General features: G+C 38.9%; 1 protein-coding gene across 2 annotated transcripts in view; it reads right to left on the minus strand.

Annotated features, from left to right (window-relative positions):
- Window positions 1-14,517, minus strand: part of LOC308391638 (USP6 N-terminal-like protein) — a 62,607-nt gene extending 48,090 nt beyond the window's left edge. For both annotated transcript variants that reach the window (XM_080874294.1, XM_080874293.1), the window contains exons 1-9: window positions 14,262-14,517; window positions 13,510-13,597; window positions 13,294-13,401; window positions 8,936-9,128; window positions 8,705-8,830; window positions 7,376-7,499; window positions 7,037-7,106; window positions 1,927-2,041; window positions 1,654-1,771 (exon numbers count right to left, since the gene is read on the minus strand). In XM_080874294.1, the coding sequence (XP_080730420.1) occupies window positions 1,654-1,771; window positions 1,927-2,041; window positions 7,037-7,106; window positions 7,376-7,499; window positions 8,705-8,830; window positions 8,936-9,128; window positions 13,294-13,401; window positions 13,510-13,597; window positions 14,262-14,404 (1,085 nt within the window). In that variant the 5' untranslated portion in view covers window positions 14,405-14,517. The remainder of the gene's footprint in view (window positions 1-1,653; window positions 1,772-1,926; window positions 2,042-7,036; window positions 7,107-7,375; window positions 7,500-8,704; window positions 8,831-8,935; window positions 9,129-13,293; window positions 13,402-13,509; window positions 13,598-14,261) is intronic.
- Between the last annotated feature and the right edge of the window lie 1,824 nt (window positions 14,518-16,341).

Consider the following 16,341-nt stretch of genomic DNA (forward strand, 5'->3'; position numbering starts at 1 on the left):
AATGTACCGGTATGAAATACAGAAGCTGCTCCTTGACTGGTGATATAGGCTGTGTTTGGAGTCATTATTATAGCCTATGTCTGAGATGACAGCTGACTGACAGCCAAGTGTAGACAGACAGTCACATGAGATGGATGAGCCTCTCAACCACTCATTAATCAGAATGGCCTATGTGGCTGCATGACAACACCCATTTATACCATTCACAGAGCAGAAGAGCTGAGAAGCTTAAAGAAAATTAAGGAGAGGTTGAAGGTCTCAGCCCCTCTCCTCCTTCATTTTTGTCCCTCTCTTCCCCCCCCCCCCAAAAAATAAATAAATAAATAAATAGAAAAAATTAAAAAATTGTACCATCTCTCCCAAGCCATTTCCCTCTCTGACCCCCCCATTCATCCCTTTTCCTTTCCCCACTTGCCCCCTTTCACTCTTTCTTCAGCAGTATCTTCCCACTGTAAGGAGATCCTGCCCTGGGAGACAGCCGGACCACTTAGTGTTGACTTCTGACCAAGCTTCTGCAATGATGCCAAGCAGGCAACAAGGACTTCTCAATGTGACGTGATGGCAGGCTGCCCACTGAACGCCAGGGCTAGAACAAAACGGGCCTGTCAGTGCTGCCCTTGATGCATGCTTTTACAAACTGCAGAAGAGGTTCACAGATGGATCGAAATGTTCTGTTTCTTTCCTTGTAACATAAAAGAAAACACAACTGATTGCTTTTTTAAGCGGAATGTAAGTTAGCTATAAATGTTACAAGTACAGCATGATTAAACAGTTATTAAGCTGTTACACTCAATAGTCCTGCATATTTGGTCCTTTCTAATCTACTTTGCAAGTCACTCGTGCGTATCTAGTACATATGCTCCATCTCTGGCTCATGATAAAGTGCTTTATCACTACCTGTGACACAGTTACACTTATAGAAACTACTTGGCTGCGTTGCCTCCATTTGTCCAGGGTCTACTTTACAGATCTTTGTCCAAGGTAAACAACCTTGGGTCCACACAGTGTCACCTGTCTACAATGAGAAGCACACAGGAGGGTAGAATTCAAGTAGCTGAAGGGAGCTTATCTATTAAAACAAATATGATAAACTGAATTTTAATATTCACTGTGCAGCTGCACGTCTCTCACAGACAGACTGTATACACAAACCCAGTGACCCTGCTGAGTTTCCATAACTACAGCTCCATGTCAACAAAACATGTCCGTCGGCATGTGACGTTTATATTCAGCATAGTGAGAGAGAGACAGAGGGCTTCAACCAAAAGCACCATGGGCTGCTATTGAAGAAACTAATTTAGCAGAAAGGATGTTTAATCCAGACATGGACGAAAACAACCTCGCCAAAACACTAACACTCTATTTTTCCTGGAATGCTTGATGTCAAACATGTCCAGTCTGATGAGCTGATTGATATTCATGAGCTGCCTGGAGTTTTATTTAGTGCCTAAAAACTGAGCCCTTGGCTCTGAGAAATGTGCAGCACATTGTACCCATGCAGCTCAAGCATGAGGGTGGTCTGGGAAAATATTAATGCATGAAAGTTAAAGACATGTGACAATGATAGATGTCAGAAATAGAAGGATAACTGTGCACTAATGCTACAACAGCAGAGCATTCAGAAAGCTCAAGCTCAAGTCTCATTTTACTTACACATCAACAGGTACTCTTAACAGCAGGGGTAATATTGCTCCTTCATCCTTCAGGTCCATTAGTCGGGGCTCCAAGAGCTCAACAATGGTCAGAGCGGTACGGAAGACAGCTGACAAGCCTGTGGGAAGAAGTTAGAGCAGTAGTTTAACATTTTAGCAGTTTTTGCTTTTGTGCCCAGAATTAGATTAGAAGATCACTTTTACTGTCATCTTTACTGAAATCTGCAGGCCAGCAGCCAGTTACCCAAGTGAAGTTCTGTGACTGTGCACCCACCGTGTAGAATGATGAGATCCCAGACAGCCAGAACAGAGTCCCAGCAGGGCAGGGAAGTGAAAAGGGTCAGGAACCACGGCATCACAAAGTGGACTGACAAGATTCCCACTGACTCCTGAAGGGAGGATGGAAAAAAAAAAAAAAAATCAGGAAGGACTGATTTGGCATGACCCTTTAGTACTGATTGCCAATTTCCTTACTGAAAAATCCTTCCACTACATAAAATGATAACAGTCATACAAGGAAATTTCCCCTTGTGAGACTAATAAAGGTATATCAAATCAAACTACGCAACCTTGCAAAGGCTTTTTTGGTGTTTTCCTGTAACTATATACTTTAAGAACACACACTCTGGTTATTTTATGACAGTGTGGCATTCAAGATGCCTCCTGGCTGTGTGTGCTCAGGTCTGGTGTGTGCAGCACAAGTACAAAAATCTGTTTACAGCTGGTTTGCCTCGACTCTGATGAACAGCTCTACTACAAAGGAAATGCTGACCCCTGATCTCTAATAGGCTTCTTCTGTTTGGAGAGGAAAAAACTGCCTACAATAAACCCCTGGTGTGTGTGTGTGTTTTGCCTTCAGAGACAATTAATCAGCACAAATGGTATCAGTGAATAAATTTATGGTGGTTCTCAAACTGAGGCTGGCCACACTAATGGAACATAGAGTCACTGCAGGTGGAGTGTGGATGACACAGGAAAATACAGAGCGAGACTAATTTGAATAAGTATACTTTTGTAGGGAAAACAAGACCTTGTTGATGTTATTTGTAGTTCATTAGTCATCTAAATAATGAATTCTTTTTTTTTTTTTTTTTTTTTAAATTGGTAAACTCATGTATATTGATTAAAAAAAAAAAAAAAAAAGACAAAAAAGCCCCCCCAAAGCCCACAGCGGCCGGCATAGGCCATGGTTTACAGCAACAACAAGAGAACAAGAGCTGTGCATAAGCCTCAGATGACGACTTAAAACCCGAGCTACTTCAACAACCTCCAACAAAGCACTGCAGTCTGCAAAATACAACCAGGCCACGAAGGCATGCTGCACAGAAAGAGCAAGTGACGAACGGAAATTGACGCAGCTACACGGTAGAAAAGCAGAGCATTAAGCAACTAGTTAACAAGCACAACCTAAGATAAAGCATCCTTGGCAGGCAATATCTGTAAGGTTTATTATACAAGACAATTGAGTGCAGGCTACTGAAGACTTATGAGGTTAAGTGACTTTAATTTAACAATGAATAAAGTATTAAACAGTTGTGATATACTTTTACTTAACATTTCTGGGGTAAGCGTAGAGCTGGGCGATATGAGATTTTTTCATATCACGATATGTTTTTTTCATTTCAGGCGATAACGATATCTATCACGATATAAGCCAAATAACTATATTTGTAAGATTTAAATGTGCCGTTGCTCACAAGTAAAATGTGAAATAATCAGCAGCTTGTTTTTATTTAAATATTTATTTCCCATAATAAGTTCAACAGGGTAGATGTACTTAAGGAACATGAGACTTTTTCAGATAAATAAAGGCAAATATTGCAAACTACACAAAAGGCAGCCGCTAAAGCGTTTAAGTTTCAAAATAGAACAAACAAAACAGACTAAATTGTCAATTCCACTTAGAAACAAAATATTAATTCTAAAAATAAATCTTAGTTTGTTTTACAGAAGAACAGACAAAACTGACTAACTTTTGTCAATATCAAATAAACTGAGAACTAAAAGGAAATTCTCAATCTCTCCTTGTTGTATAGCTTAGGTTTTCAAACAGTTTTAACAGTTACTTTAGTCTGACAAAAGCCGAATGACGAATTAGCGCTTCCAGTCAGAGACTGAGGCTACGTCCACACGTACACGGGTATTTTTGAAAACGGAGATTTTCCGTTTTCGTTTTAAAAAATAATCCCATCCACACATAAAGGCAGAAATGAAGGAAAACGCTGCTATGAACATGCCAAAGCAGCAGGTGGCGCTAGATTCCTAACCGTGCAGAAATGTTGGCCAATCAGAAGTCTAGAAGCCTCGGTGGGAAAAAGTAAACAAAGCTGGGGCATAGAAGCAGAACCGAGTCGTATGTGTGGACGGACAGTAACTGTGTGTATATGTAAGCATTTAAACACTGCAGAGAGTAGAATTAACAGTATTGTAGAAATCCATTTCACCGAAACAATAACGTGGCGCACAGTGTGACGCATGCACCAGTTTATTGTATTTCCAGACTTGCTTTCGGCACAATTTACAGTGCACGCTACTCTGTTTTTTGTCAGACTTGAAATAGCCGAAATACCTTCACCCTACGGAACTTCTATGGCTCTTCCGTTCGACAATCTCTCCGGCATTGGAACCATCATCTGTTTTCTCTTCGGTCACGCTCGGTTGATTTTTCTAGTCGGCACACTCATTTCCTCCATTACCCGCTGGCTGCTTCCCAAACAAACACACGTGCGGCTTGGCACTTGTGCTGTACGTAACAAGTCACGCGACGTGACGCTGCGGCTGTGATTGGTTCGGCTCTGCGCTACTTAATTTGGATTGGCTGACCTTTTTTTTTTTTTTTTTTTTTGAGGACAAGAGCGGCGAGGTCTATCGCGATAGCTTAATTTCTCTATCGAGTAAAAGTTATATCGCGATACATATCGTTATCGTTCTATCGCCCAGCTCTAGGTAAGCGCTACTACTTTTGCGCTTACATTTGACTTGCACATACAGAGTTTATATGGTTGGAAAAGAAAGATCTAAAACACCCTTCACTTTGTTTGCACTAATAAAAATGCTGCTGCCTTCAAGCTGCAATCACAGATAAAGCAGTATTCTGTAGTTGGTTTGCTATATTCTCATGAATATCATTATTGCAAATCTGAGCCTAGATACAGACATTTTAAAAATGTCTAGTGTAGTATGTGGTACACAGAATAAACTGACATCTGTAAAGAAAAGCTCAAATGAAAAAAAAAAAGTACAATCTGTGGTTCACTAAATGAAACAAGTGTTACTTGTTCAGTAACAGTAGGCTTGGTGGCAGAAATCTGCACAGCTGTAGGTCTTTGCCCCGCCTAAAGTCACTCATTTTACAACTTTGACAAGCAACGAACCAACAGACTGAATGGGAAAGGAGGCCCAACTGATGATGGAGACATTACAGGGCCTCAGCTTGCAGATGAATCATTCATCACATAGCTGTATCTGGTCTCAAACACAAATGTGTGTATATACACATACACACATTAAAATCTTTCGGTTATTGTGGTTTTAGCAATGCCATTTAGATTCCCCAAATAATGCCAGCAGAAACAAAGGCACCCAAATAAGCACCAAGTTTTCAGTGTTTGCTTATATCAGGGTTCATACGCATTTTTCCTGTCAGGTCCTGTTATGCAAACACTTAAATTTGTCTGTTGTCTCAGTGGCTGATAGTGCCCCACAGGCCTCAATGTGAACTAGAAGCCATTTATAATTTTTAAGTTGTTTAATGTGTAGGTGCTCACAATAAACAGATTTTGAGTGAAAGCCAGGGAACTTCAATAGCAAAGAAAAGTGGCTATTCCCATTGCCCATATTGATCAGTCCCTCTTATTACCATTATTTGCTTATGCCATAAGTTGGCTAGTTAAATATCGGACTAACGTTTAAAGCTTTCACTTGAGTGAAGTAGCTCACATTACTGCTACTGCTAAGTAATGTTAGCTTACAGCATATTCCATATATCACCATGCCTTAACTAACTACTATAATAGCGCTGCCATACTGCATCACACTCAGTGCATTTCAATCATTTCTCCAGCAAGTTTGATAGCTAGCAAAATAATAATAATAATAGTTTTAAAAATTAGCATGTGTTATGTATGTATACTTGAAAATCATCTCATCTGTCATGTGACTCAAGAGTACAAATTCCACCAGTGTCGTTTTCTATCAAACGCTCATTAAAACAGCAACGTCAAGTTTGTGCACTCATCCCAGACTGTCCGGGGGGAGGGGCCAGGTGGCGCATTGAAACAGACTGACGATGCAGAGGTGCAAGGCGGCCCAGGCGGAGGAATTTTGCTTTACACTTTGCGACTCATTTAATTTCTCTATCTGATAAGAAAACTGCTTGGTCAGATAGTTATTTGTGGTGAATGAAATAAGGTTTCAAGCACGTTTAAGCACCACATCTGAAATTCAAGCACTTTTCAAACCTTGAAAAGACAATATTAAAATTTAAGCATTTTCAAGGATTTCAAGCACCCTGTTATATTCTCAACTCTAGCTGCTAGTTGTAAAAACAAACATTTTACTGTGAAATGGAATATTCATCTGATGGCAAAAAGCACCATGTGTCTGCTGCACAGAATACAAAGTGTTGCATTAATATAATTCACTTACATGATCACTCTACTTAGTGACAAAGTCAGAACAGCTGTGTATCTCTTCCTGATTCTTATAGATGACAATGTTTTGGTCCACTGTAATTAGGGAGCATAATTGAATGGACATTACATGGGCAACTAAATTCAAATGTCCTGACTTCTAACATTTTACTAGTTCTGCTTTGTTTGTAAAAATCCGAATTTGGTTCTAACAACTCTTTCAGCATGTTTTTGCATGTGTAAAAACCCATTAACAATAACTGTATACAGACAGTTAAAGCTTGTGTCTAATACACATTTTAAAAATACAAAATTCTCTGATTTTCAGGCACAGCATGGGGCCAATTTAGGGCTCGAATAATTCATAAACAATCCTGTAGTAATGTTAGCAAAAAGTTCACAACAAAACTCTGCTCTAAGCAGGGTGTTTAATGTTTCATGTTACATTCTGTAATTTTATTCATGTTGTTTCTTTACCTTGAGATGTGTAAGGATGTTCATGCAGAGACAAATCTACCTATATAACAGTTGCATGTCTCTTTGTATTGGTGTGCCCTCTTGTGGGCACAACAGGACACTAAATTGTCCCCCCCTTTAAAATAATGTGACTTTTGGGCATCCCTAAACTGAAACAAATTACTTCCAGGATTTTTGTAACTCAGATAGCAATTTAACAAAAATTAAAGTTTATCATCCAACTTTCATTGTTTGCAGAAACCCAAATAGTGAAACGCGGAAAGTAAAACGACTCACCATGTGCTTGGAGAGCTCAGGCTTCCTGTGTTTTAAGAACTGGTCAAACACCTTTACCTGGTGCTGCACCCTAATCAACAAGAAGAGAAAAAGCCAGACAGTTTAGCAGATCACAGACACAGAGACACACAGGGACACACAGGGGCACCAAAAAAAACAAACCCCAACAACAAAAGGTTTGTAATGATCGTTTCATGATAACCCAACTATCAGATAAAACTGAATTTTTCTTTTCTTATCCTTAATTTACATCAGTTATATCTACACATAAACCACCCTCTGGTTGTATTTTCTTTGTATTTGTATAAAGGCCAACAATAAGAACTGAAGTTTTCTTACTTGGTGAGACTAAGGTCAAACATTTCACCCAGATATTTGGGTTTATCCAACAAAGCCACCAGAGCCCAAAAGGCCTCCTCCTCCCCCAACTCCATCAGCAGCACTGCTGCTATGTAGGACATCCCTGTAAAATGCACACACATTTTTTCCTGGATGAAGCACAGGGTAAAAGGTAGCATTAATATGGTTTGTCAAGAAAAATATACACGTGTTTATAGGGGTGCTCAAGATCCAGCTAATCACGGGTGTGTGTCACCACATTCTGCACAGGCAAAGAAAGAATGTTGCTGCTTATGATCTCTACACTGTGCTAAATCATCAGACATCATGTAAATAATGTTATACATAGCATATAACTGAAAAATTTCAGACACATGCTGTGTCTATCCTCAGGTTTGACTTGCTTTGACTGGATGATTAGTCTGACATCAGTTAATTGTTTTCTTGCTGCACAATGACATTGTCAAGCGCACCAACACCGACAATGAAACTGGCCATAAATAAATTTTTCTCCCACCCATAAATTTTAAAAGACATTCAAAATAGGACTTCTAGAATATATAATGTCATGCAGAAGATCACTAGAAACCATTGTTCATAAAGGGCCATCAAACAACATTGTTTTCTAATAAACATTTCCCAAACAAGATACAAAATGTAATTATGAGTATTGTCTATTTGGTGCAGATAACTGGGATCAGCTTTCGGTTATATAAGATTTACAAAATAACAAATGTTCTCTACAGTTTTACACTAAGCAGTATTCTTACAGAGACAAAATTAAAATGCCATTCTAACCATGATGTTATATATTTAAGAAGAAAATTGGGAAGACAGAGAAAAGGTGATGGTGATGTTTCAGAATTCCAAAACAAAAAAGCAGGTATAAAAGCTTATGTAGTTATTTCTGCAGATCTTTAGGTTTTAAGACTAAATTATTCTAAAGTGCATCATGACAGAAATGTGCAATTAATACCGGAAAAGATATTATTACCGAGCTATTTTTAAAAACAACTTGACCAGCGTCAACTCTGCTCTGTATTAAAAGGTCATCTACCTCCATCAAGTGGTCACATGATGTACTGCAGGTATCTATAGAATAACTGAAGCAGCTTTCAAAAAAAGTGTGCTGACTGATGAGGGAGCACAGTGTTAGGTTTAAATCTCCCACAATATGTAGCATAAGACCAATAAAATGTTTCTAATTTATTGATATTATTTGCTGTGTAGCACAGGCAGACAAAAGGAAAGGGTACCACTATAGTATATCCAGTTAAAATGCAGGGAAGTGAAAACATGCACAAACAGTTCAGTCATTCGTCCCATTACCTTGGGTGTATCCAACCTTTGGGTTGTATTTGGCGCAGGCGATTAGGACCCTGAAGAGTTTCGCTTGACCCTCGATGGCCTCGGGACTTTCTCCCATCAAGGACCGATGAGTAGGGAAGGAACGCTCTGTTGGCATGGACCATTTCAAATGAAGTGCATTACTTTTATTTGTTTCAGCTACACATGGTGCAACATACAGAAACACTATGTAAAGTGAGTGTCTGAACTCACGAAGGTCCAGGGCGATTTGTCTGAAGAGTGTGATGTCATCGACAGAGTAGCGGGGCTTTGAAGGGCTGGTGGACTGTTGACGGTTTAAGCCCAGGTTGTTCTGAGTGTCGCTCAGTGTAGTGATTGCAGACAAGATGCCGTATTCACTGACTCCCAGGTCGACCAAAGGTCCTCGCACCTCAGACAAACATGTCTGTTGAAAAGAATACAACATATACTCTGGCTAGAAATCCATCAATAACATTAATGGTTGAAGGAGAAAGACACTAAATGCATGCAGAGTAACATGGATGAATAAAACTTCAATGAAACTGTGGCATTTGAACGCATTGAGGCTCTACAGAGCAGCTGGGTTAGGGTATTAAAAAACAGGGTGTTAGGTAAAGAGCGTATTGGCTCAAACATTTTAAAAAAGTTCAGTTGTTATTAGGGGTGGGTTTTTATAATCGATTCATCGATTAAAATTGATTCTGGCTTGGATAACGTAAAATCGATTCATTAAAATCCTAAATCGATTTTTTAATATAAATTTATTTTGTCCGAAATGCCAGAATCTCTGGTGACATCTCACAAAATTTCAAGAACCACCAAACAGTAAATGAGAGCAGGTACAGGGATTCTGCACATAGACTTAAACACACAGCGGATCAGAATCAGTTAGATGTCGCCTTTCTCACAGTCAGGGCTGAAAGCCGACAGCTCGCTGATCCGGGTCCGCGCTTTGTGTTCACGCCCTTTATGCGCTGATTCTAAAGCTGTTAGTTTGATCTCTCTCCAAACAATATTGACCGAACCAGCAGCAAAAGAAGATCCAAACGCTTCACATAAACATCGTCATGAATTCTTTTACTGTTTTGCTTCCATTGCGATGCGCAGCTCTCTCTCTCTCCCTCCCCCCCCCTCTCTCGAACAGTTTCGCTTTCTTCATTGTTCGCTTGCTTGTTATGCACAAGTCTACTGTTGTTTACAGCGCTGTCGGCCGCTGTTTTTTTCCCTTTTACATGCTTCCGAAAAGAAAACCTCATTTCTGCTGTTCAATACTGAACAAATTGAAACTTTTTAAAATTATTCAAAATGCAAAATGCTTAGCCGTGTCTCTAATAAAACCGCTGTAACGTCAGAGGTAATGTTCATTAATTAATGGTTTTCTTTCGTTTTCGATGTACTGCAGAATATTTTTATAAAATCCCAGGCCAGGAAAATCACCTACATGTTTTTCTGTTTTATCTTCAGCTACTTTGACACAAAGGCATCTGCTGTGATGCTCACACCTTGGATAAAGTCTTGCGAGTGTCAGCTTCCTTTTTATAGATACAAAAATATGTAAATGTTCTGATCTGAATTATATTTCTGACTGTCAAAATTTCCCAGATTTAAATCGAATCGAATCGAATTAAATCGAATCGTGGATCGAATCGATTCGGGACCTTGTGAATCGGAATTGAATCGATTCTAGAAATCAGTGACGATACCCAGCCCTAGTCGAGATGAGACCAAGACTGAGACCGAGACAAAAAAAGTCTGTAAAATGCAGCCAGATGCTGCTTCGTTTACGGGTGTCAGGCATATTTATGTGTTTTTGCGATACACTCGCACAGCCGTCCTCACTGCTGTCTAATGTCTCACTCACTCACTGAGGGGACAGACACACGCTCCACTTGACTGTCGCGTCTCTCACCCTCTCTGTTTTTCACATGATGATATTATCCTATATCCTCGCATGTGATTGGCCACATTATGGAGGGCTTGGAGCATAGCTGAGCCACTGTGTGAGAGCTGAGCAGCGAAAGGAAATTAAGTGAGGAGCCGGCTCTCGCTCAAGGGGAGTCGACTCTTCTGATTCACTACAAAGCACTCTAAGCACGGCTCTTAGAGCTGGTGCTTTTGCGCATGACACATTATAAAACATTACGTTGTGTGTCATGGATACTGTTGACTCCAAATCTCCCGACCACTATGTTGAACTGAGACAGCAAGACCAAGACAAGACCGAGGGATCCGAGACCAAGACAACACCAAGACCATGTAAAATGGTCTCGAGACATCCAACTCTACTTGGCAGCCACAGATTTATTTATTTTTGTGTAGATGCAAGGACCTTGCTGACCTATTTTACTTGTTTGACTGAGCTTTTAGCACTCTCTGACATAGAAGGTAGGTATGTCAAACTAAGTATGTTCAGTGTTGGATGCTTTTCCCCCCCCCTCGTTGAATCAATTTAATGCAAGTTTGTGTAACTAATACTATTTCAGGATGGTGGTGCAAGAGATAAGCCCTCTTGTTTGTATTATTCTCAGAGTACTTTAAATTATTTAATAAAACACTGATATTTGGTGTATCTGTATCGATACAATATCACCATGCAAAATATTGCAAAACTATGTTTTACAGACTTTTTTCAAACACCACTAGTGAATCGACCAGAGAGGTAATTAACAAATACATTTTTCTTATTTGGTATTATGTTGCAAGTAAAGAAGGGAGAAGGGGAGAGATATTTTCTCTCTCCCCCCCCTTCTCAGTTATTTTTGGTTAATTAAGTGAGATTCAGCAACTACAGGCTGCAGGTCTCTAGGCCTGTGCTTAGCTAACATTATCGTTAGCCAAGTTATTGTATGATGCAGTCCTACTGCTTAGTGTTACAGGAAATAACACAGCTACTAATGTTGGCTAGTTAACATTACTTAATTGCCAAATTGGGTTTGATTCAGCAGATGTAGAACTTATCCCCTTCTTTGCAACTTCATCTCACGAGCTGTTCACACATTTTTGTTTCACTTGAATTCATACAGTGAAGTTGCAAAATTATTCTTTTTTGTGCGCTTCCAGGCTGCCACTGTTTCACATAAAATGTTTTTCAAACAGTAACTACTGTGTGGAAAACTTGGAGCTGCTCCCGCAGTGACACACTGCAGTATCAGTACAATCTGAATCTGACATATCATTGGAAAAGCACATGGGTTTCAAACCTGTGACACTGCACGTAATGTGAAGGTACACAAGAATTTCTCATTCATGTCCAGTTGGGCAGAAACATTTCTCATCCATTTTCCAAGGTTGCAGAAATGTCAAAAATGACTAAAAATGAAATAAGTGCCCAGATCTCATGGGAGTATTTGTAATTTATTTTCAAATAAAAAGTATAAACCATCCTAATATTTAGTCAACACATCTAAAATCTGAAATGAGGGGATTTTTGTTGTTGTTTTTGTTGTTTTCTTTGGCAAATTGCCAGCATTTTTTTTTTCCAAGGAAGACTAATCAATGGCTCAATGACACAACTAAAGTTAAATGGTAGCCAAATTCTTTTAAAATTCCTGGCCAAAATGGATAGATTGAAAAAAATATATGGAATCGCCACTCTTGGAGGATGTTTATTCAACTTTTTTACTTTCCAGCAAATAAAGAAATCAAAAATATGTCTCAAAACTATTTCTGTTTAAGAGCTGAACATTCTGGCTTCACGAAACAAACCTAAACCATATTAAATTCACTTATTTTAATTAATAGCATGTTTTGTCCTTCTCTACATCAAGTAGATGAAAAAGAAAATTATGGAATCACATTGCAAATAATACTTGCAGAAACCTAAATATGTAAACTAGTCTGTAGTTTGCATGTGATTTAAAGGAAGTTCATCAAGAGAGCTCTCAGCTGAAAAAGCAAAGAGCTATAAAACTGAAACTGAAACGAAAACCAGCACTCACATGCACACAGAAGAAAATAAGCTTACAGTGAGCTAAAGAGAAACAATCCTGGGCTGCAGTTGAAAGCGATGCTCACTGATGAATCATCAATCTATATTGGCCAAGAGATGATGCTCATACTTTTGTCTGGTACTTTTGCACCGATTGTGAGAAGGAAAAAAGGGACTTTCCTCCACTCATGTGACAAGGGGTTGATGCCAGATAAAGAGCCAGAGGAGATGGCAAGCATGACATCAACACTAAACTCAAAGCTCATAATTTGGACACCTTTTCCCTTTCCTTATTGTAAAATATATTTGGTGAAGATGAAGTTACTTTTTTAGGGTGACAATGCACCTTTCCACAAAGTGTTAACTCAGTGACATGGCCAGCAGTCCTGATATCAGTCTGACAAATATTTCCCCCCTCAATATTGCGCAATTCCATCTTTTTGCTCAATCTATAAAAATATGCCATATAAATTATATTTGTTTAAGACATGTTCCATGAAGCCAGAATGTTCCACCAGTAAATAAAAAGCAAACAAAGCAAACATGGAAATACTTTTTTACAGCGGTTGTACACCGTTGTGGGCAACTTTATGATGACAATTCAGTGTTAAAGTGTGCAGCTTTGCAATGTCATTCTTTTGGATGTCACATGGTATATTACCTGGTAGTTGAAGTCACTGGCATCTCTCAAAATATCAGTGGTAAGCAGGCACTTCCATACTCTGCCGCGCAGGCTTGGAGGGATACCCATTTTGATAAATCGCTCAATCTGAAAACACAGCAAGAGTGCGAAGAAAACAAGCATGTTCGAATGGTTGCCAAATGTGCAAAACACAAGATTTTCATCAGTGCTTTTTGTAGTTTATACAAGTCTTACTTGGCTCTTGCAGATAAAGCTGGCTCCATTCCAGTAGCTGAGCAGCTCACACAGCTCTTTCACCCTCACTGAGCTCAGCTGGGGGTAGCTGATAGACAACACAACATGGTGAGCTTGGGCTGATTCATCAGCTTTTTCAATCAGACAGATACTGTCATTTTCAGTAATTCTAAACTCTGGGCTTTAAGTGCTCAGTGTCTGACAAACCATGACTGCAGCTAGTCAGAGTGTAATACAATACTCACTGAAGGAAGTATTCAAGTAGAGATTTTTGCGTTTTCATTATCATTTCACGTGTATGACGTGTGGACATGTAAGCCTGCAAGGTACACCTGAAATAGTTTTTAGCAGAGTAGCTTTGTCTAACATTATAAATATTCCGCTTAACTCAGCTTTTCTTGTTTGTTTCAGCAACTTGTTGAACTTAGATTCTATTTAATAAATGGATCAATACAGTTGGCGATAAATAATTTAAAAGACTTTAACCTTATTAATACAACGAGGTTTACACTTTTAAGAACAAGATAGTTAGAAACTCTTAAAGCCGACAGCTAATGTTACCACGACTATAACTTACTGAAGTGATTAGTTTACTTTAACAACAAGATTAAAATCATACAGTTAAAGAACACAGTTGAGACAGTGAATACTGAAATAACTGGCGTTTAGGAGTAAATGACTCGGGTGAGGAGCATAATAAGCCAGGCTAGTTGCTTAAACGGGAGCTAATGTATCGTGAACCTGTTCCGCACCTGTAATCGTGACACCGGTGATGAAGTTTCTGGTCCTTTTTTTTAGTGAGAGCAAAGCCGAATTCATCAAAACGCAAATTCTCACTGCGCCTTTTAATTGTTGAACTCCTCCTGGTGACGTTGGTATTGCTTCTCCGCTTCATGGTGATGAGAAAATCCTTCGAACACTACTTCATCCGTTCCCAAAAAGGAAAAGTGAAATTCACCGTCCAAATGATTTCTTGCCGCTGCAGTCAAAGTAACCGGCCGCTCTGGAACCGCCCCCTTTCCCCACGTCATCTCCAACCGAAAATGGGCGGGTAAATCAGAAACTTTGAAATGAGTGATGCGAAAATGCTCTAAATCTATATGACTAAACATCAAACAACAATATAATTCTTCTAAGATAAAGAAGCTTAAGACCTGATATATATAGTGAAATGTGACTTAACAATATTAATGCACTGAAGCAAACGCAGTATTCGAATGTATCTGGTCAGCATGGAGCTGATTTTCACAGTTCTCCACCCTGGGGTCAGGCCCTTAAGGGTCCCCGAGTACACCTGTTAGGCCATGTGATAATTAATGGGGAAAGCAAAAAAAGAAAGAGCAAAGTTCTTGAAACTTCTTGAAAATGGTGGTTTATTATCAGTATTTTGACTTTGACTTTTTGCAAATAAATGAAATATATTTATTCTGTCACAGTTAATTATTACTATCTTTTACATCACCATTTTCTATCACGTTTAAAACAAGGGAAATGAAGTAATCCACTCTGAGACTTTAATGCAAAGGGGACACAACGAAGGTAAACGTATAACCGGTCATAACCAAGAGAGGGCGCTGTCGCACTATTTACATCTGATTCACATGCATTTCCAACCATCTCAGCGCACTCACACTAAAAGTCACAAACAGTTCAAAATAGAACCTTCATCTATATCAAACTAATAAATAATGTTTGTTGCAGATTATGGCAACACAATCTGTAAAAAGCAGATTCCACAATTTATGTGTCGTATTAAAGTTTTAGTCTAGTCTTACTGAATGCCTGCTGTACTTTGAGGAGAACTAGATAATGTAAAAGTAAATCCTCTTAAGATTCTGATTTTAAGAGCATTCTACAAGAAGATGCAAATGTGCAGAGAATGAATGCAGCATGCACTCTGGTTCTGCGTAAACTGAGAACATTATTCTTTGATGTCTTGATGCATGCTCAATCATAAATGCAAGGAAATCCCAGAAAGCTGATTCTCTTCAGCTGGACGATGCGTTTTCAGTGGGAGACACGTTTCATCACTCATCTCAACACTTACATGAACTGAATCTGCTTTTTGGCATAATGTTTGATGTCGATGAGAATGTGTAGTGTAAATGAAATGAGAGTTTCCAGCACTATTTTGTTACTGTTTGCAGAATATACAATGTTGACATTTGGTTGTCCTTTCCTTGCTCTGCCTCCGCGAATCTTCACTCCTCATTGTCTTCAATACTGATTTAAGTAGGGTTTTTTTTGTGTAATTCTACTGTGTTCAAGTGCAATAAATAAGCTTTACAATACTACTATATTAGCAACTTATACATGAGGGATTGGAAGATTTTAACAACTGGGTAGACTGTTGACCAACTTCAGCAATGAAATAATGCCAACATTTTTGGGAGAACTCAGCTATTCAGCTGACAGAGACATATTCTACGTTACATATTTCAAACAGTTTTTAAGATGGAATTGATCATTCTGAAAAACATACTGAAAACCCTGACATGTAAATGCTTTTTATTGTGTTGCTACAAAGTATAAAGTACAATGCTTAAAAAGGCTTCAGTTAGACATGGAATTCATTTCTATAACCCTTCACAGTGATAAAGGCAGCATCCATTGCCAGCAAAGGAGCACTAAACAACAGCAGATTATAAAATACCCTATGATTAGCTTTCCTAGACGTGCTTTTTTTTTTTTTTTGCATGATTTTCAAGTGATAATAGAGATTTTAATACAGGATGCAGAATTAACCAACACATTCTCACACCCCACTCATCACACACTAAAACTTGTTCTGGAACTGCTTCTTGTCATATTTTAACACTGGGGTGCCTAGTT

Source organism: Rhamphochromis sp. 'chilingali' (assembly GCF_963969265.1).
Source record: "Rhamphochromis sp. 'chilingali' genome assembly, chromosome: 2".
In the NCBI taxonomy this organism is placed as follows: Eukaryota; Metazoa; Chordata; class Actinopteri; order Cichliformes; family Cichlidae; genus Rhamphochromis; species Rhamphochromis sp. 'chilingali'.